At 35.3% G+C, this 21,920-nt stretch overlaps 1 protein-coding gene across 3 annotated transcripts in view; it reads left to right on the forward strand.

Annotated features, from left to right (window-relative positions):
• Positions 1-21,920, forward strand: part of LOC136808936 (endothelin-converting enzyme homolog) — a gene marked incomplete at its 3' end in the record, with an annotated part of 34,071 nt that extends 12,151 nt beyond the window's left edge. For all 3 annotated transcript variants that reach the window (XM_067065516.1, XM_067065509.1, XM_067065501.1), the window contains 16 exon segments: positions 7,263-8,493; positions 9,425-9,493; positions 9,868-9,981; positions 13,770-13,859; positions 14,413-14,546; positions 15,113-15,335; positions 15,753-15,851; positions 16,194-16,271; positions 16,879-16,982; positions 17,528-17,586; positions 17,986-18,037; positions 18,332-18,399; positions 18,712-18,836; positions 19,245-19,310; positions 19,843-20,015; positions 20,754-21,920. In XM_067065516.1, the coding sequence (XP_066921617.1) occupies positions 7,432-8,493; positions 9,425-9,493; positions 9,868-9,981; positions 13,770-13,859; positions 14,413-14,546; positions 15,113-15,335; positions 15,753-15,851; positions 16,194-16,271; positions 16,879-16,982; positions 17,528-17,586; positions 17,986-18,037; positions 18,332-18,399; positions 18,712-18,836; positions 19,245-19,310; positions 19,843-20,015; positions 20,754-20,853 (2,616 nt within the window). In that variant the 5' untranslated portion in view covers positions 7,263-7,431.

Consider the following 21,920-nt stretch of genomic DNA (forward strand, 5'->3'; position numbering starts at 1 on the left):
GAAAGTTGTTTTTATTTTGTAGGTTGAAGATTCTGTGTTAAAATATGTGAATAATGTAACAACACCTCTGCCTCACAGCCCCGGTGGAACTTTTCACACGTCGGGTCAAAAAATTTCTACTAAATTCCCAATGGGGATAGAAATTTTATTGTTCAAAACTTAGGCAGATTTTCTGATTGGGCTGGGGTCCCAGCTGGTCTGGGACACGTCGTAAAAGCTTAAAATGCCAACATTAATCATCTCTCAGGTAATACTTTCATGTTATGAAAGTACAACAAAAACGTTTTATATAATTTGACAGACTTTTTATGTCGGGTTATGAAGGCTCCCAAATTGTAGTTCAACTACCCCAAAAGGTAGGTCAAACATTTTCGTTAAAATATCTAACTTAGAACAATAAATATTCAAATGGACTATTTTCCATATTTCCTTAGTTCATTAGGAATAAGAAAATACCCTATTAATTCCAATAGATTTCGATTTAGAGAGGACTTATTTTTAAAATGTCTCAATTACTCAATTGGAGTAGTATCCAATCAACTTCGATTCCGATTTTCGCCTGGAAAAATCAATTCAAGCATAACTCTCGTCGTCGATTCTTTTGGTCGGTTTTCCAGGTATTGAGGTTTAATGTTTATGCAATGCTGTAGTTTTTTAGCCTGGAAATGTTGATATCACGTTATGCTTTACGAAAAACGCGAAAAACGTGTATAAAGAGTAGGTTTTTAACATAGAATCTGACAGGGTAAGGTTTTTCACAGTAGAATCTGACAGGGTAGGTTTTTCATCAAATTTTTCTTCTGACAGGGTCTATTTTTCATCAAATTTCATTTCTGACAGGATTGACTTTTGAAACTCCAGCGGCACGTCCACGTCGGTCGTCAAGGTCAGTGCCCCCCCCCCGGGACTTAGCGAGTCTGAGAATATTTTGTGTTCACTCATTATCCCACCGAGGCTCAAAATTGAGCCGAGTTATTCAACGAGATCGATCTAACCGGCTCACTGATACAATGGTGTTCCTAAGAAATTGATGTTCTTCGACCCTAACCTTTTATGTTCTTATATACTTTCTTCTACTATATTGTTCTTATGTAAAAAACTTGCAAGACTTAAAATCACGTATATAGTATGTTATCGATGATTTTCCAAACCAGTTTTTTAACAACAACATGTCTACATTGGACAAAGTGTGTTGACAAGATGCAAGAAATAACATTTATAAGTGATGTCACTTTCTGAATCAAATACAGGTCTTTAAATTCATCAGCTTGTCTTTTTGCAAATTAGTAACACTACCTTGCGATCGTTCCGTTATCAAAAAATACAAAAATTATTATGGTAAGAATTTTTACAATCAAATGTGTAGTCTGTCATATTTAACTGAGGAGTTTTACGGTTTCGCACAAGGCTTGGAGTCATGAAATTCATATCACGCTGATTTCTTTTGACTAGTGTAAAAGTCAGGTTTTTTTATAAGAACATCCGACATTTTTGCCTTCTTCAGATGTTCGTAACTTTTTGAGTTTTCAGCCTAAAAATGTTCTTAACATATTCTAATTTTCATTTTGCAAAAATCGGATGTTTTGGAGTCCACAAAGCCTTAAAATGTTCTTAACTAGTTCTTAATATTTTTGCCATCGAAGGCTTATGTTCTTATATATTTTGTTCTTATAAAAAACGTACTAGATCCTCAACGGGAGCAGTAGTTCAGTCTCTAGTTTCTTTCTTGGTCTTCCTTCTTTATACGAACAATGAGGCTCAAGATCGTCAACAAAATAAGAATAGTATGTCTGGCTGAGTCTGGAATGGCTGGCTTTTAAGTATTTTAAAGGCCAAAGTAATAAAAATCTGCTATGAACCCTGAAAAATTGAAGCTCAAAGTGCTAAAAGAATGAGAACAGTTGAGTCTCAAAAAAAGACTTGTTCTTGTAAAAAATGTTTTAAAAGTTACCTGAGTTATTTTGAAGGTTAGAGATTTCGAGGTATTTCTAAAATATATAGCCGTCACACCTTCAAGAAATACTTATCTTTTCAGTTTTGAAGAGAATAAAAATTTGATGCGCTGTAAATGGGGTGGTAACTCATGACATCAAACTTTGAATACGTTGTAAAATTAAAAAGTATCTGTTTGTTATAGTATACTGTCTTTTTTTTGTCTTATTTATTTGTATCAGTGTTTGGAATCCAATTTTGTTTGATTGGATACAAGAATTTTCTGAATTGATTGTGAATGTGATTGTAAAACTACTTGGTGAAAATCGAGTTAAGCTAACTTTTCTATGACACCCCCTTCTCACAGACCCGGTAGGATTTTTTCAGCCAGTGAGGGTAAAACTTACAGACTAAAATTGCTCTATTTGAGTGAATTAGCAGTATCTTAGAAATAACTTTTTCTCTGCAAAAAAGGGGAGTCCTGAAGTAGTCATTACTGATGTTCGATCTGATCTTTCTATATGTTTTAATGAGATTGTTATACTTCATACCATGTAGCCAATTTGTGCGCTCAAAAACTCTTTTAAAGAAACATTGCAAAAATTATTTTTTTACTAGATTCTCATTTTTTGGCCTAAAGTCACTCAAAAAATCACATTTTCAATTTTTTTTCACTTTGTTTAACCCTTTAGGTGCTAATGTCGAGTATATTGGACATGGGCTATATGTAATTCCCAGCTTGAGTTATAAATCGTCGTTTTTGGTCTAACTTGTAGGAATTGGATTGGGCTTCATGGTAGAGCAAAAAAAATCAAAAGTGAGTCTTTCCAGCGAGATTTTAAGCCAAAAAGTCAAAAAAAAATTTAAAAATTTGACAAAAATTCACTTTTTTAAATTTTTTATTTTGACAGTTTTTTGACCATTTTTGGTCAACGAGTGATCGAAGAATCTCCAAATTTGGCCCTGCTTTACTTGATTCTGTCCTCCAGCCTTTTACTAATGGGCACCTTTCTATCATTTAGGCAGGGCGGCGCCGAATGCCCCTAAAAAAAGAAGAGACTCTAAGCTATCCAACGAACTATAAACGAGCCTCTAACTCCTTCTAGAAAAAAAGGACCGTGGCACTTAAAGAGTGGAACAAGATTAAACCAAAAAATTGAAAGTTTTAATATCTGACTTTGCCAAAGAATAACATGGTAGAATACTGAAAGGACTGTATTTTCCATAGCTATCGGTTCGGTCATATGAATCATCATATGACTTTGATTTATGATTGATAAAGAATTTTTCAGATAGTGAGTAAAATAAAATTTTTCAGACAACTATGAAAATAGGATTAAAAAAACTTGAAGATATAATTTTATCGAAACTCCTTTAAACCGATTGGTGTGTGAATAAGAAAATCTAGGAAAAGCTGGGATTTGTGCCATATCTAACTATGAAGCTTCATGAACATATATCCCCCACCTACGCAGCTCTTTGTCTTTCAAAAGATTTTGAAGAAAATCTATAAAGAATTGTTTGAAGAAAAAAAGTATTTGATGGTTTTACATCCCAGGCGTTTGGCTTGTTGATATGAAAAAGTATACAGTTTTGTGAGCTTTAAGTAACGTGCCTTTATTTGTTACCGTAAAACCCAACCTCGTCCCCTGCATATTATCAGCTTTTTGATGCTTACTGATAGCGCTAGATAATTTTATAACGTCAGATTTTTATGACGTATAATTGTTTTGAGAAGTTCACCCTCTGAGATGGGGAACCCGCATCAGCCTATGCCAGGGTATATTCTCTAGCGTCTATCAGTAACGTAAATAAAGCCTGGAATACACGGGGACGAGGTTGCATAAAACCTTACCTTGACTGTCGGAATCGGTAAATGTTACTAATGGTTCTATGTTACTCTGATGAGGAAAGTGTAAAAATTAAGTATGTAACCGCTGCCGGAGATGACTAGAAGGCTCCTCTTTCAATAGCTCTGTCTACCTGAAGGTAAGGGAGGGCGCACCTCTTTCTCCCTGGATTGTTTCACTTACCCTTGATCCTTCTCTTAAGTGCTGAGCATCAAGCTGAGAGACATCAAGTACTAATTTTTTGTACTAAAATACAAAGTATTTCGTATGACCTGGGCAGGGATTGAATCTACGATCTGGAACGCCGAAGCTTGGTGCTTTACCTATATACTACGGGTCTTTGATAATAAGGTGTATGATTTTCATGGGGATTAAGTTTCGCGGATTCCACGGATTTCGCGGATTTGGGTGCCATCCGCGAAATTAAGTCCCACTGGAAATTTGGAAAAGTGTTCGCCGCGAAATATCTCTTAACTAAACTCAAAAAATGTCAAATAAATACTTTTTGAATGTTTACTGGTATCAAAGAGGCGCTAATATTTCGTATTTCAGCAACCAACATGCATGATTTGGCAGTAAAAGGCGCAAAGTCGTGAAAATATTGTCTTCCAATAGTGCCAACCGTGAAGTTCCCGCGAAATCTTAAAATTGCGCTGATGAGCTCCACCATGTAATTTAATCCCCGCGAAAAGGTCGTCTTTTTCTATATGATATGTTGGATACGTAATTATTACTTCTGGCTTTTGGTTAATTATGAACTAATTAACTATTCTTAACTAATTAAGTTCAACTGATGATTGTGTAAACCTACAGCCCCTTGCAGCACTTTTTGATCATAATGATGATGTGCGTGATACAATCGTGACCAAACTTTAAGAACTCAGGCCTTATTTTGCAAACTCAGGGACTAGGTTCGAGGGGTTCGAGTTAAGAGCATTGAAAAGAAATGTATCTAAAGTATCGAACATTCCTTATTCTGCAAAGAAGCACAAGAAGATGAATGCATAATTATAATAATCCATCCTCAATTAGATATAATATCCAAAGGGTTTGAACTTTTAAAATATAGAATTAGAAATCGATGGGCCATGCTAATTCACCAGTTAGTTCACTGAGACAGGGGTGTTTTTTCGTTTTCTTCTCAAACCTCTTAAAAAGTGTATTTCTTCCCTTTAAAATTCGTAAAGTTTGAAGCTCGAAACACAGTTACGGGGGGGCAGTAATTTTTATTTTTGTCTGCTTTAAAAATCATGAAATTTTGTTTGTCCTAAATAGATTAAGGCTAAAAAATGTTCTTTCATAGTTATTTAAGTTTAATATACTATTTTCGTCACATGAGTAAATAAATCACAGATATGCGACAAAAATATCTCTATTGGTCGCTGAGTAATTTTAATTCGATCAACTTCAAAGTGCCTGAGGCAGATTTCTTACATCAAAGACTCATTATTGATATCAAAAATCGCTTTAAAAGTGTTTTTATGTATTATTAAACCATAATTAAAATATCTATCATACTCTTTCATCGGTTTTCTGTTCATCCTTTATATCTTAATCCGATTTTCATTAATCGGGCTTTTAAAATGTATTCCGATAAAAGAAATAATCATTATAATCAATTTTTTCGTATTTCTTTTTTTTCTTTGCTTTTTGACGTCTTTGATAAAAAAAACTCATATTGTAAGATAAAAATGCGATGAAAGAAAAATTGCATATTTTTCTATTGTCCGTACACACCTTTATTGTCTTGCATGTGCTTTCAAGATTGTTGAGTCTAAATAGATATTAAATAGAATTTAGGGGTTTAAGTAAGAACGATACTCAAATTCTATTCGACTGTACTAGTTAACTAAACAGATTGCTTTATACAAGGAGATTTTCATGTTGTGAGATGTCGTCTTGATAATTTTTACTGCACAGCTATTATTTTTCTTGTGTGTATAAATCAGACTTTCTGACTGTGTCTTTATTTTAGTTTATCTATGATTTGATTTGATCATTTTCTATCTGTGGCTGGTTTAATCTACAGAAATTTAGTTGTTTAGTGTTTTTTTAAATGTCAAAAAAGGTTTGTCTCATTGATTGAAATGTCCGCCCAGCGTTTTGTGCGATACCGTGATTAGGCCTTTATTTTGGCGTGGTGGTGTGATTTCAAAGAGCTTGTTGCGTGATTAAGAGAATTTTTTGATGTGATAATCGAAATTCAATCCCACAATCCTTTTCATCTTAATTCAAAAGTTATTACTTTTTCTTTGTAATTGAGTGTAATTTGCGTGCAAGCGTAATTAACGCAAAGGGTGACGGGATTGAATTTCAGTCAAACAGAAAAATAAATGTGTATTTTTAGATTCGCCACGGTATGCTATTAGATCTTTGTTTGCTCCGCTCATTGATAAGTGGTTGGATTGTTTGCAAATTTTTAAGTTCCCAGGTGGCATAAATATTTTTGGTGTGATGGCGTTCTTTAAGTTTCAACTTTCATTTAACGTTAAAAAGAACGTCATAGGCATTAGACGGACGTTGAAACATCGTTATGTGCTATAGCTTGGTCAAAATTCAGGAACTCCAATCAAGATACTTTAATGGGATGAATTTTTGCGGGGATTAAATTTTGCGGTTAAGCTAATTCTCAAAATTTACGGATAAGACCATTCCGAAATTTCAGCGGGATTTAATTTTGCAGATGACACCCAAATTTGCGAAATTTAATCACCACGAAAATTTATCCCATTCAAGTAGTGTGGCCTGGTAGTACAGTAGAATTTCTCTTTCCTTTTTCACTTGGCGTTTTTTTAATGCAATCAACGAGTCCAAGAGAGATTGTCAAAATGGTAGGTCAACACGTGGTCAAGACAGTCGCGTTGTGTCTTCTATAACACTTGGATTACTTTTCAATGAAACGAGAAAGTTTTTATACATTTTTTGTTGGTTTAGTATGCCCCAAATGCTGGTGTAACAACTCAAGGTTACAGAGGGCTTTGACTCGATTTTTTTTTATGTGCCTAAATTTACATAAAATTCTTTTGTGAAAACAATTTTCAATAGAAATGTTGTGTTTTTAAAGTTTGTCCGAGAAAAAGGTAGGCTAAATAGATCAATCAACTTTCTCGATGTAATGAAACTTCACATGAAAAGGAGCGCTAATCGATTAGGCGGATATAAGAATTCCTTATAAATGTGTATTTTCTGCATTCCTCGATCTTGTAATTATATCCGCAGAGACGGGGCTTGACGACTTGACCTCGCAAGGTTGGACTTGATATTGATGTATTTTCCGTTAGCTACAAGTGATTTTTTTTTTTAACCTTCATACTCCGAAAAATTTGGATTAAAGTCTGAGAAAACTATTTTGACATCAATTTTTGCAAATAGACAATATTATTGTCCGTCTTCACAGGGGCATTAAAGGTTAACGCCCTTAAGTAACCCCGATTTACGTTAGCTAAGTAACTATGTCACTTTTTTCTCTTCATTTTACAGACCAGCAACCATCTTATGAGTCACAAAAAACTCTATGATAACAGGGAGAGAGTACACCACAACACATCCAACACAGTGGCGTTTAGTCGATGACGTCATCGTCGCTTGAAAAACAAAACACTGGTTTGGTACTTAGACTGAATGAAAGAAAGAAATCACGTTTCTCTAGATGCGTTTCTATCTAAATCCGTGTTTCACTCGATACTCTTTTGATAAAAACGAACGAAAAAGAATGCCAAAAAAGGACCATAATTATAACCAATCGTGCAACACGTCTAATGGAAGCACAAGTACAACCACGGATGAACCATCCTTGGACAAACTTCCTAACAATAAACTTAACCGTGATCAAACGTTCGATTTGGTTGATAATTACCAAGACGCTAATGACAGCTTGACCATGCAATTCCCTGGTCATAACACGCCGACAAACTCTAAACAAAAACGTCGACGTAACACTTGGCTATGTTTACTAGCCGGTGCACTAATTCTAGTCTTAGTTGCCGTTGTTGTAACAATAGTCTGCGTCAAAATAATACAGAATAGTAACCCGAACGATTGTTCATCAAGTCAAAATAAAGATGGTAGCGACACTACGACAACCACAAAAGACAATCAAAGTGGTTCGGTTACAGGTACCGACAAACAGGGAAATGAAAAAGCTAATGCGTCAGACAATAATAAAAGCAATGACGTATGCATGACTGAAAAATGTCAATCCATTGCTGCCACGTTGAAAAAATCAATGAATCTATCTGCCGATCCTTGTCAAGATTTCCATCAATTCGCTTGTGGTTCATGGCCACTTAATTATGAATTACCCCCGTCTTCGCCTAAACTCGATACAATGGCTATGCTTAATAACCAGAAAAATCAATACTTGCGTGACGTTATTATTCGAGAATTGAAGAATACCGAACAAAATGGCGGCAGTGTCAATAAAGATGGCTTCAAATCAAAATTGCTCGAATTCTACCGCTCGTGTATGAATCTGGATGTGATTAATAAGTTAGGATCCAATCCACTTTTGGAATTCATTGGTAAATTTGGGCGTTGGTCACCCTTGAAGCAATGGATTCAGGGCGGTGTTCCTGAACCAGATATTACTGATTTATTGATTTTGAGTCATCAGTATTTTCCGCCATCTGTCTATGACGACCGAGTGAAATCGCCGATGTTTAAAACTATCGTCAAAGTCAATGATAAGAATTCAAAACAACATTTACTAGAGGTAGGTAGCATTGCATTTTGATTCTCCCTTCTTTACATCTTTGTATCAAAATTATGGCTGGATATACTGTTTATCCCTGGGATTGGCCTAAAATGGGTCCTTTAGTAGTAAAATGGGTCCTTTAGTAGTAAAATGGGTCCTCTAGTAGTAAAATGGGTCCTCCCTTTTTATGGAAATTTGGCGAATATGTTAACAGCTTACGAAGAAAGTATTTTGTATGCATTCTGCTACTTTTTGCGGAGCATTAATAAAAAGCAAACGTTTTCATATGATTTTTAATTAATATTTGCTTGAAAGGCTTTTTTCGTGGTGAATTTTTTTATCTTATTTAATCAGTTTGAAAAATATGACAAGCTTTTGTAGACTATACTATAGTCTAAGACAAATCACTATCTAAGAAATAAGCCTAAAGCCGAAGAAAATTCGCAAACGGGTTCTTTTGCCGAAAAGAGTTTACAGCCGGTAGAGTTTGCCAGTCTTCGAAACTTTCCCGCCGATTATTTTTCCGTGTACCGTCATACCGCCATATTTTCCCGCCTTTCCTATTACCGTAACGGACGATAACATGGTCTAAGCTTTTGAAAATGTTATGTGCCTGATACACATAACAACTGCTTAAATTAACAATCTGATGACTAAGCTAAGACGACTGTAACGACTGTAATCTTTATATCATTCAGACCAATCTAACTGCCTGAGACAGTATTATTCCGATAAATTTTCTAGCTATTAAAGTTTTCTAGAATCTTGTCATAACAGATTAGTTTCACTATCTTAGAGTTTTCGATTTTGGAAACGCGATTGTTACAAACTATTTATCTCTTCATCTAACCCTAAGATGTCTTTCTTTGATTGATGTTGGACGAGGCTACTTAATCAAGTTATACGGAATCATAACATCGACTCTTTTGTTACATCTTTTTTTTTTCAGGTCAACATCCCAGATATGCCCATCACAAATCCTGAAAATTATTTGGAAAAAAGTGAACGTGCTAAACTTGTAAGAACTTGATTTAACTCCAGTTTTTGTTAGTTTTACTCTTCATAATTTGTAACCTTGCGTAGTAGTGACTGTACTCCAGAAGTAGAGCATTCAGCTAAGGTGCGCAAGGTTGTAGGTTCAATCCCCCGGACGGGTCATACCAAAGACTTCCTACTTAGAACAAAATGGTACTTGATGCCTCTCTACTTGATACTCGGCAACTAGGAGAAGGACTAGGAATAAGTGGAACAACACAGGGAGAGAGAGCTTTCGAGACGCCTCCGACTTCGGTTGCAGACATTTACTTGAATGAACTAAGGGGTTCTACGTTTTGAACCTTATAAGAAAACCGATTTTTTATAGTCATTGACATCACTCTTTGTTCTTTGTAGTTGATGAAAAAGTACGCTTTATTGCAATCGAATTACGTTGCTCTGCTTGGTCCTTCATCAAACGCTCAAGAAGTTTTGGACGAATTGATGCAATTCGAAAAAGACCTTGCCAAGGTAATTATTGTTGTTCGATTCAAAATGATTTTAAAGGGATAATCAGATGGTTTGAGATATTTAGATTTACAGAAACCTTCTGTGGTCCTTAGTAAAACCTCAAAATAATTTTGTCTAACAATTTTCCAAAATCGAGATATCCAAATTTGAAAATTTCGAAAATGGGTTCTTACACGGTTCTTACGTTGAAATTCTATCGTTTGAAAATTATTGTTTTCATCCTAAAAGCCAAAAACTTGTAACTTAAATATCTCGACTTTGGAAAATAGTTAGGCAAAGATATTTTGAGATTTTGCTCAAGACAATAGAAGGATCACAAACAAATATTACAAACCATCTGATTATCCCTTTAACCCCTTTTTGGTCAGTCTGAACCGCGATCTCTATAGATATACTTCCTATATAGAAAATTTTATAAGAAACTCTTTTCGCTAGAGGATAAGCAAAAGTCTACTTTTTGGTTGAGTGAGCAAAATAAACGACTTAATCTCTTAAAAATTGTATTTTACAATCAGAAAATATGCGTGTTTTTTCAAGTGATTTACACCTTTTTTTTCATAATATCATCCAAAATTGTTGAAGCCTTCGAATGTTCTTAACTTTTTGAGTTTTATCCTTGAATATGTTCTTAACATGTTCTTATTTTTGCCATTTTTTGAGTGTTTTTGTCCATTTTCCTAAGAAACCGGGTGTTTTAGCTTTAAAATGTTCTTGACTTGTTCTTAAGATTTTGACCATTGAGGCCTTATGTTTTATATAGTTTTTTCTTATTAAAAAACGTGTACCCTTCTTGTCATTCTTTGCCACGGAAAGTCATGTGATATGCTTTTCAACCAATCAGATTTAATTATTGCGAGGGGAAAACAAACATATGGTTTAACTCACTAAAAGATTTTGCTTAATGATTACACATAAATATCTTTCTTTAAGTGTTTGTTTTTCCCCAATTGTGACGTCATGCCGAGGCAAAGAATACCTCACTAATTTAGCCTTCCTAAAAAATGAATCTTGAGTGAACTTGGACGTATTTCTCTAATTCACATTTCGGTCTTACTGGCTACTTAGCAAGGTGCAAGGGATGACCTTTTAAAAGAAAACATCAAATCAGAATATTTACAAGAAAGCCAGTACCAATTTTTGCACTCTACTTTTAAAATTTAGAAAAAAGCTCCTACGCTTCTTACAATATAGTAAAAAAAGATTTTTCAGATCCGCTTTAGTTAACAAATTGGATGATGGACCTTAAGTAGGCCATCTTAAAAGCAACTTAACATATCAATTTCAAAGCGTTTCTCAATCAGATTATTAATAACAAATAGATAGATGATGTCAAATTCGATGATCTATTTCTTGTGCCTCAGCATTTTAAGTAAGGTGACAAAGTTATGATGCTTTGCTCAGCATGTGTACGGCTCCCCTATTACCCCTCTTTACATTAACTCATCGCGATAGTAAAGTGACCCCTCTGCCGTCCCACTCTCAGTATTTTTTCTTTTTTCTTAAAACATTTGAAGTTTGTCTCTCAATGTATTTGTCTGACACCCTCATCGGGATATTTCAGAAATTAAATAAAGTGACTTTACTGGCTCACCAAGCAAACACTTTCTTTAGAGCGAGTTATCTTATAAACTTAATATTTGAAAACATTCTAAGACTTTGCAGATATTCTAGAAAATGTGGTATAAATTTCGCCAAAACACTTAACAAATACTGGACATTTTTAGCATGTGACATGGTCAATCTATCAATAGCTCCTAGTCTTCATTGGACTCACTGGACTATGTTCGTGTTCAGCCAGAAGTAGTCTTTTACTCTATCTTATGTATAAATAACCCTTGTACGGTTAAACTAGACCCCAATCCCTTTATAGTCTTGATAGCACTCACGAAAGTTTTTTGGATTTTGGATCCTTCTGTTATTCAAATAATCATAGAATATGAACTTTTGTAACTAAACCCCTGTGTCACAGACCCACTGGGACTCAGCCCCACTGGAAAATTTGGCAAAAATTTGGTCCCCACTGGGAAAATTTCAGCCCCACTGGGAAATTGACTTTGATTTCATCCCCACTTGAAAATCAATTTCTAAAAATTGCACTCCAAAACCACACTGGTTTTTTTAATCTTGAAACAAAAAAATTTCTATCCCCATTGAGATTTCAATAGGGATTTTTACGAAGAAAAAAGTTCCACCGGGGCTGTGAGACAGGGGTGTGCAACTTGGTCTTGTCGGAAGGTTATACATTGGAACAACGAAGGCTAAAAAAGGGTCTATGGCTCTTTGTTCTTGGCTAAACACTCGTTATTATTGTATGAACCATCATTTTCCGTTCGACCGAGTGAATTTCATTTTACAATCTTTAAAGTTCCCATGGAATCCTAATGGAATCCTGGGGTGTAGTATTTTGTTAATCTGTTTTCTTGAATCGACTTATCGATAGATTAAGCACTCGACTTTACTCCTTTAATCCATTCAATGATGCTAATGATCTCATTAAATCAATACCCCTCTCATTACCGCACAGGAATTTTTTAATAACTGCAGTTTCTATTTTGCACGACCTTTTCCATTTATATACCTTTTTAAAGTCCTATAGCTCATTCAAGCTAGTTTACTTTAACCTTTAGCTCGCTGAAAATAACACCCTGCTTAGTTTCGCATCAGCGGAAAAAAAACTTTCATTCAATCAAGTTATGATTGACTTTTTACAACTCTCGTGTATCTACTATAAAATATGATATTAAATTCATCTGCCAAATATTTAAAAATTAAGATTCAAATTTGAAAATAAGTTTGGAAGCTGCTTTTTTCAATATTCCACCTTTAAATATCTTAACTTTTGTATACGATGCGAACAGACTGTGGATAACGTATCGACCCATCTCGTTAGTAAAAAAGCAAATACAGGCTAAAGCCTGGTACTTTGCTACTGTTCTGTAAATTATAAGACATAGAAGTGAATTTATACATCTACACACATTTGAGGACAGTGAAGTGACTGAAGCGATCTGGAACAACCTGCAGTTCTGAGCCACAAAACTGCTGATTTACCGTCGTCCTTAGTTAGTTAGGATCTAGACAAATAAAAACTAACCGTCTCCGTCGCAGGAAAAGCGCCATACGTAAACTCGCTATTGTTTTATATTAAAAAACACAGATTTATAAAGGGCTAGTTTTCGTTCTTTAACTTCCAAGCAAAACAAGTGACTATCGCACAAAATATTGCTGATATTGTTTTCGAAAACCTGCGAAGCTTCTGATTGGTCAAGCGCTGAAATTCTATTGTGATGTCACGTGACCTAGGAGGATTTCCTACCTAAAGGCCGGCGCAAATGAATCCAACATTCAATCCAACAATAATGTTGGATCAAATGTTGGATTCATTTGCGCCGGCCTTAACTACGGCATGCTTTTCAGCTAAAGCACGACATCTAGCAGTTCGGGCTTTTTAAATCTATGATTAAAAAGCAACATCCTCATGGGAACATTCTATTCGATTCCAAGGTGTAAGAACGTAATTCAAACTAAATTATAGTTGTGGTATCCGTTTCCTTCTAGATTAGGCTTGATTTCATCTGCAATTGACTCTCTATAATTCGATCGTCAAATTTTCTTCAAATAAGAGAAAGATTCGATTTACAGAGAATATTTTACGTGACTTTCCAGCTGAGGGAACCAATACTCTAGTTCGAATTACAGAAATATTTGAATGATAGGTGTTCGAATAAGAGAGAGTGTACTGTAATTTCACCAACAATTTTTATTCATTTTCTTTTTCGAATTTACAGATAGCTATCAACCAATCATTTTTGCGGATCGCACAACAAACATATGATAACATGACGTTGAATAAATTCATGAAAGAAGTTGGTAATGAGGTAATAAAAAAAAATCTTACACCCCTGTCTCAGTGATTCGGGAAAACTTTTTGTGGCCAATGAGGATAGAATGAAAGTGCTGCATTCCAAATAGGGTGGAGGTCTCTCGCTTTTAAATGGGTAGGAGTTTTAAATTCTATATACCTTATCGGGGAAAACTTTGTCGGGGAAAAGTGACGAAATTTTGGACAAGTGACGAATATTTTCCCCGACGAAAATTTTCCCCGGCCTTATAATGCGTTAACCAACTACCAGCAAGTGACGAATTTTTCCCCGACGAAAATCTTCACCGACGAAAATTTTCCCCGACGAAGTTTTCCCCGATAAGGTAGCTTACAACTCTTAAGTGAGTTCTCACCGACAATATTTTTTGACCAATTTTCTAGTGGGTAGACTAAGTTTCTCATGGGATGTATATTGTATGGACTTTCACAGTTAAAAGCTTTCGAATTCGATTTTCAAGAGGAATTGGATATTCACCGAATAATGAAGCGTATCAAAGAGTAGAATATTGAATGAGGGAGTGTCAACTATTTCTTTTTTTATTTTTTAGATTAATTGGGTGAAATTAGTTGAAGGATTTTTTTCACCATTGGGAATCAAAGTGACTGGCGAAACGCAGATTGGGATTCGTTCCATCCAATATTTTCGTGATCTGAATGCATTCTTGAAGCGAACAAAGAAACAGTAAGTTTATCTCAGTTTAGCCTTATCTGTAAACAGACCGGACCTCTACGGAAATTTCAAAATTCATTGCTACATTGCTTCATATACTACGCTACGTTATACGTGAGAAGGGATGCACTCTAGTGCAGGATACTCTTTAGCCTGAGACTCTATTTATGTTGTACTGGATAAGGAAATGATTAGCGCATGTCTTCCAGAATACAATACCTTCAAGAATTATCCGACTGCAAATATAATATAAGCCAACCTATACAACGAGTCTGCGATACTGTAGTCTTTTTTTAGATCTATAAGTGAACCGTGTATTACTTGCTGTAAGCATAACACGATTTTTGCTTTCACTATCTATTTCAAAGAAAAACTTTGCCCTTATTTTATCTGATTGGCCTTTACTCTAGTGTCTTCTTCCTTAATCCCAAGTCTTGTCGCAAGCAAAATAGATAAAAATATTTTCTTAATAGTAGACCTTTACAAAACAGGTGGTATCTATAAGGAGTGCGAATCCGTTAGTGGATGCCTGTAGCCTTGTATAGAACCGAGATTACTTTGATTTTTCACCTTTTTAGAACCATTAAAGATTTCATCATCTGGGTTTGCGTTTGGCGTTTCGGCTCTTACGCGTCGGGGCCGTACCAAGAGGCCGATTTCAATTTCCAACGCGCTTTGTTTGGTATCCAGGAGCGACCACAAAGATGGGGCAAATGCATTGTGGATCTTGAGGAAACAATGGAAATGGGATTAGCTTCACTTTATGTCGCAAAGTCATTGACAACGGCCGGCCGTAATATGGTGAGTATGGACTGGGTCCCTTTTCTCATAACAGATCACGCACTCTTAACATGTTTCTCAGTTTATCCAAGGACCGTCTATCATTAGGCTATTCGAGAAAAAATTTGTACCTCCTATGTTGAGGAGGTCTTTAAAAAAAAAAAGGTGATCCCCTAGATTTTTTTCTCCCATTTTTTGGACCGCCCTGGATTTTCAACCCGATTTTACTGCCAATTCTGGATTTTTTATTTTCCAGACCACCCTGGACGTCACACCTCCTCAACATAGGGGGTACAGACAATTTCTGGAATGGCCCATTTTTCGCGCGCATTTAGATCTTCTAGTTTTATTGTTCTATCGCAGCTAAGATATTGCGAAAAAGACACATTGTATTTTGACTTGGGAGAATTTCATTTAATATTTTCATTTTCACCAAAGGCGACAGAGATGGTTAAAAATATCACTAATGCGTTTCGAAGAAATCTTGTCAATGTAGACTGGATGGATGTTAGCACAAAGGCTAAGGCTTTTGTAAAGGTAATGTTTTTGAAAGTTTTCCTTCTATCTATCTGCTTAGACTCTCCTTGTATTTGACTTTTAAAATCTTGAGAAATAAATTTGACCATAAATAAACGTTTCTATTGAAAAATTTGAATAGTTACGCCTCTCATTGTGTCTTGCTTTAGCTTAAGTCAAACAAACTCCCTGATCAGAAGCTGAGACATTTGTTTGCTAATAGATGGGTCATATTTAGGGTGTACTTGAGAAGATAAAAGCGATTAAAATAACGTAAAACATTTTAGTACCTGATTACAGTGTCATTTTCGTGAGAGTACGTTTCTGTCCTACCATTGATTTCTTTGTCTCCCTTATTTTTAGGTTGATTCCATTCGGGATAATATCGGATATCCGGATTATGTGAATAATGAGACTTATTTGGATATCATGTACAAAAATGTAAGTTAAGTTAATTAATATTATTTTTGCTCTGCAATGATCTCTGACTTAGGTTAAGGCCATTTGGGAGTATGTCTTGTCAGTCTTGCCTTGCCTTGTAAACTGTCGCTTGACTTCCATTCTTTTTAAGACTCGGGGGACTCGATCGATAAAATTGATATTTTTTTTGCTTTCGGCTAGAAACTTTATCGCTCGACTAATTTTGATCATTTTGATCAAGCCATATAACGCAGGGAGCCAGTCTTACTCCTGCTTGATAAAAAAAACAAAAAACTAGAAAGGAAACTTTTGGAAAAAGAATGCGCGCGCAGCATATCCGACCAAACTTTCTTAAGCGATCTGGAGCATAAGTATATAATTATATCAACTATATTAGAGTCTCCGTAACTCGATTTATAGCACATGGGGAATGCTAATTAAAATGCTAAAATGTTGGAAAATTTGAGTTATAGAGACTAGTTTATCAGGAAGATCACGTCGTATCCAAACTTGCAAAATTGTTCGAGTTAAGGAGAAAAAGTGTAGCAGTTCCTTATACTCCTACCACAAAATCAGTAATTTCACCAATTCATCACAATTTTTCTTTTTTCATTTTCATTACCAACAGGTGGAAGTGAACAATGGAAATTACTTCCGCAACGCATTGAATGTTTACCAGGAGAAACGACGAATGAATATGCGATTGTTAAACGAACCCGTTGATAAATCGGCGTAAGTAATTTTGGAAGCGGTTAATCTTTTTAAAATGAACCATTTTTTACCGTCTGTATTTTGACAAAGCAAAGTATTAAGGCAAAGTATTAACTAGCCTGGAGATCCATGCTATGATTTCTTATTCTATATACTGATGGCGAAATATATAGCATGGTATGGGCTGACAGTTTTAATTTCCCATATCCTAATAACGGCTGAAAACACAACCAATCAAATCCTGTTATTGTTTCACTGGTCACATTTTCTTAAAGAAACGCAAGTTCCGAAATTTGGTTTTTATTTTAGTAAGTGAGGACAGTGCTAAATTCGAATTTCCCACTGTAATTTTTTTGAGTCCAATTCGGACTCAGAGCTCTGACCCGTCAAGTATTCATCAGATTTGAAGAAAATACGCAGACGGGTTACTGTCTAAGTATTAACATGTATAATTATACAATACATAATGTACAATAATAATCGAATCGGGTCAAACAAACTGGGTAAAAAACTTTAGTAATGTATGACTTGAAAGTTGTTTTTGAATTTTCTTTTTTTCCATTTAGTTACGATTTACCTCCAACCCTTGTCGAAGCATATTTTGATCCCAACAAAAACAAGATGGGTAAGTTTGTTTGTTTGCTCTGAATTTAGAGTTGTTGGAAGTTTTCACAAGTTTTCGATTATTTCCACGTCAAGTTAGCTCGGTTATCTATGAATTAAACGGAACATGGGAAGGAGCAGGCATTCCTACTAGGAACCCGTGGCACCCGTGGTACTGACACCTCAGATCGTCGTTTCATACATTGTTCACATTGTTCCTCAGTCTCGTAATCCAGCAAAATTCCTGAAAGTATTAAGAATGTTAGCTATTTCATTGATTAAATTTCATTTTCTGTCCAAGGAAAAATTTTGCTTTTCCCACTGTACTGATGGATATGTACTGTGTTGTAAAAAACCCTAATTCTGTCGACAGAGCTAGGCTTGGTTTATGTTTTTGTAATCTTACTTATTTATTCCATAGTTTTCTTGGCTGGTATTTTGAATGCACCTTTCTACGACACTGAAGGACCAATGTAAGGACTACTTGTGCCTGAAGATTCCGTTCGATTTCTAACTCTTTAAAGTTCGTACACCTTTAAACCATTGCACCAGAAATATATGTAAAGGAAAATTGGGTTTGAGTTCAACCCGGCTTTGAATTGAGCAGACAAACAGGCTTTGGGCATCATTCGACCGAAATTTTATCCGAAAAACTTTTCTTTTTTCTCACGTTTTCTCACTTTTTACACCCTTACAGTGAATTTTTGGAATTCCAAAAAATTTACCTTAAAGTGTAGCACACTTTTACCTTTACTCTTTTGTTTTAGGGCGTTGAATTATGGAGCACTGGGACTAGTGGTAGGACATGAAGTGACACATGCTTTCGATGATTTAGGTTTGTATTTTCATGAGTTATCTTTATACCCTATGAGTTTTAATCAGTATTGAAAGGTGACTGTTTGGAGTGAAGCGAAAAAGTGACTACACTCTTCTCGGTTTTACACTACCGCGACTGCAACCTTCTTTCAGTTGCAGCTTATGAAAACTTTTTGGATGCTATCAAAATCTTTTTTTTTAGGTAAGATGATTGTTTCAGGAGCTCCTTTTACCTTGAAGCCACTCCTGTTTACTGTAAAAAAAAAGTCCCTCTTGAAGATTAATTCACTCGATAGTTTAATAGATGTTAAAAAATATCCATCGGTTTCAGGTCGGCAATTTGACGGTAATGGTGAGCGTAAGAACTGGTGGACAGCAAGTAGTACAAAGAATTTCAAAGATCGTTCAACATGCATAGTTCATCAATATGGAAATTATACAATGTATGGCCAAAGTGTAAGTGTTGTGGTCATTGAAGTACCCCCCCCCCAATTAATTAAGAGTAGTGTTAAAAGTCTTTTGAATGGTTTCACTGGATCCATGACCAGCTGACTCGGATATTTTTGATCTGATTGAGAAGGGTCTTTGAACCTGGTTTAAAAAAAAAACACGTCATGGACAACTCGACCATCATTCCTACGGTTATTGCTATAACGATGACGTAATGACTCCGTGTGAGACTGTTTGGGATGATTTAATATATCGTAATCATTGTTTCTTTAACTATAATATTTATTCAGGGAATCAATGCAAAAGCCACTCGTCAGCTTCTTGATTCCATCATCAGCCTGTTGATTCCATCCCTAACTTGTCCCTTTGTTGAAACAATTGACTTACAATTTTGTCTTGCTTTCTATCTTTTAGATCAACGGTAAGATGACACTCGGTGAAAACATCGCAGATAATGGTGGAATTAAAGTTGCCTACATGGTAAGTCAGCTTCCATCTAACCAACCTCTTTAAGCTGATTTGTTAAACAGTAAAACAGTTGATGGTGCTATTTAAGCCGCCGCGTACAACTTATTCGAAAATCCTCTAGGGGTAAAAAAGTACAAGGGACCGAAGAAAAGTGGTGCTACTCAGCCACGTACTACTAAAGTCTATTCACGATAAGTGTGCACTCTTTTTTCTTTTACCTATAACTTTTGAAGGAATTCTTCAATCTTTATAAATTTGGTATCATTGGAAAGATATTAGTGAGTGGAACAATTTGAATTAAAAAAATCTTTAGAAAAATTCTAAAAATGAAGATGAAAATGAAGAAGAAAAAAATGAAGATCTTGTAGAAAAGTGCTATAATTATCATTTTCACAGTAATAAAATTCTAGCCACCTTAGTTCATTTGTACGACCCTGATGATGTTTATTATTGAACTTCGTTATGGACACAAAATAACATAGATTTTTTTCGTATAAAAACAAACATCGGAATTTTGAAGATTTATTGAATTCTTTCTATCTAGGCATACAAAGACTGGGAACGAACTCATGGCAAAGAAAAGAAACTACCCGGCATTCCCTTGACAATGGATCAATTAGTTTTCGTTTCTCATGGTCAAGTTTGGTGTGGTGCTTACAGAGAGGAATATGTGAAAAGAGCTCTCAAAACTGATTACCACAGTCCTGCTAAGTACAGGTATGAACATTTCTTTATTTGATGCCCTCTTTGCACTTTTGAGGGCTAAAGCTTAGCCTGGTAGAAACATTACGTAATTTAATCATTCGAATAACTCCAGGATTAAGGTGAGGTCAAAATGCTTGCAGTGTTACAAATAATTTGTAGAAGTTAATTTTGGTCTTAAATGAAGCGTATCACTAAGCAGAATAAAATTCACTTCAGCCAAGACGTCATAAAAACTAAAATTCTATTAACTTTTGATATAATCACAAAAAGTGCTTCATCAAAATTTGCATCAAAATACATTAAAAGTAAAAAACTTTTTTTGATGATTCTATCCAAAGTTATTAGAATTTCAATTTTTTATGACGTCAGTAAGATAGCGCTAAATTCCCTGAAGTCGAGAGATTTCTTCAAACTACGTCAAAAAGTCTCAATCCCAACGTAACCTACATAGTACAAAAAGCACTATTCACTTGAAGGATACCTCACGCTTAAGTAGCCATCCAATAATTTACGATGAAAACATAGGCTGATTTTCGCAGGGTCTAGGTTGGATTCAACTTCGTTCCCTGTGTATTACCAGCTTTTTTATGCTTACTGGTAGTAACGTAAATAAAGCTTGGAATACACGGGGACAAGGTTGAGTTGGATTTTCAAAGATCTGCATATTTTCATCTACTAACCTTTGGTCGTATGTGATAGTGGATCTTTTTGTTGTTTTTAATAATTAGGATATCTCCTTTCTTTTTCCAGGACAATCGGACCGCTGTCCAATCTCAAGGCTTTTTCAGATGCATTTAAATGCCCTCTTGGGACACCTATGAACCCCCTGAAGAAATGTCGTGTGTGGTAAAACAGCGAAGGATGATATTTAAAACGCAAAAGAAGACCTTTTATTGGTTCATGGTTATTAAATTATGCTGACGTCAGCTGTTGGGAAAAGACGTGTTATGTTCCAGTTCCCTCCCCCTTGAAAGAGGGAAATCAAATTTTTAATCGCACCCTTCAATCTTCGATATAACTTTATGCACCATATACCGCCAAAATATTTGGAATATACGCCCCCTTTAGATGATCAAGGAAATGACGCCTTAGAATTCTTGGAATGAACACTGTTATGAATTTCAGCGATTTATTCAATTTGAATCCAACTTGAGAATTTGCTGATTTGAACATGAGACCGCTGTAAATTATTTTATTTAATAAAAAGTTGTCGTTAAAATGAGATTATTAAAGTCATAATTAAAACATACAGATCGATTTACGGAAATGTATATCGACCAATGGACGTTGAGAACTTTTTAAAGAAAGCAGATTGTAAATAGATATGTTAAAGCCTACCTCGGTATAGAGGTATTTTCAACACGTACAAATCAATTCTAAATACTGCGGTTTGCTTGTGAGAAGACTTATAGGAGTTTACGTAGGGGGTTTTTGACAAACACTTTATAGCAAAACCAAAACATAGGGATTTTTTTTGTAAAGGTGATAAGATAATAATAATCATTCTTGCATTGAGGTGACAAATTAACGTCAATTTAGTAAGCTTCTTATGCTAAAAAATAATTCGCGCTTAACTGCAGAGGTGCAGCGAAAATGACTCTCACATAAATACAAATTTTATGAGATTTTTTTAAATTTGATTTTAAGCGCATAACAATGCCGTAACCGAAAATATATATTCCATGTACACTTTTACCATAGTCGAGCTCACAAACTGACCGCTAGGAACAAAGGTGTCAACAGTTCTCAGAGTCTTGATTGGAGACATCAACCTGTTGGTCTTTCACAAAAGATTTGGTTCAACGACGAGCAGAAGGCTGGTCATTTAGAATTATAAGAATGAATCCGGAACGATTATCAAAAAAGGATTTTGTAATCCGTGAAAAATTGCAAAAATACAGGGGTATTGTGTACAGG

The sequence above is a fragment of the Clytia hemisphaerica genome, unplaced genomic scaffold (assembly GCF_902728285.1).
Source record: "Clytia hemisphaerica strain Z4C2 unplaced genomic scaffold, Clytia hemisphaerica genome assembly, whole genome shotgun sequence".
NCBI lineage: Eukaryota > Metazoa > Cnidaria > Hydrozoa > Leptothecata > Clytiidae > Clytia > Clytia hemisphaerica.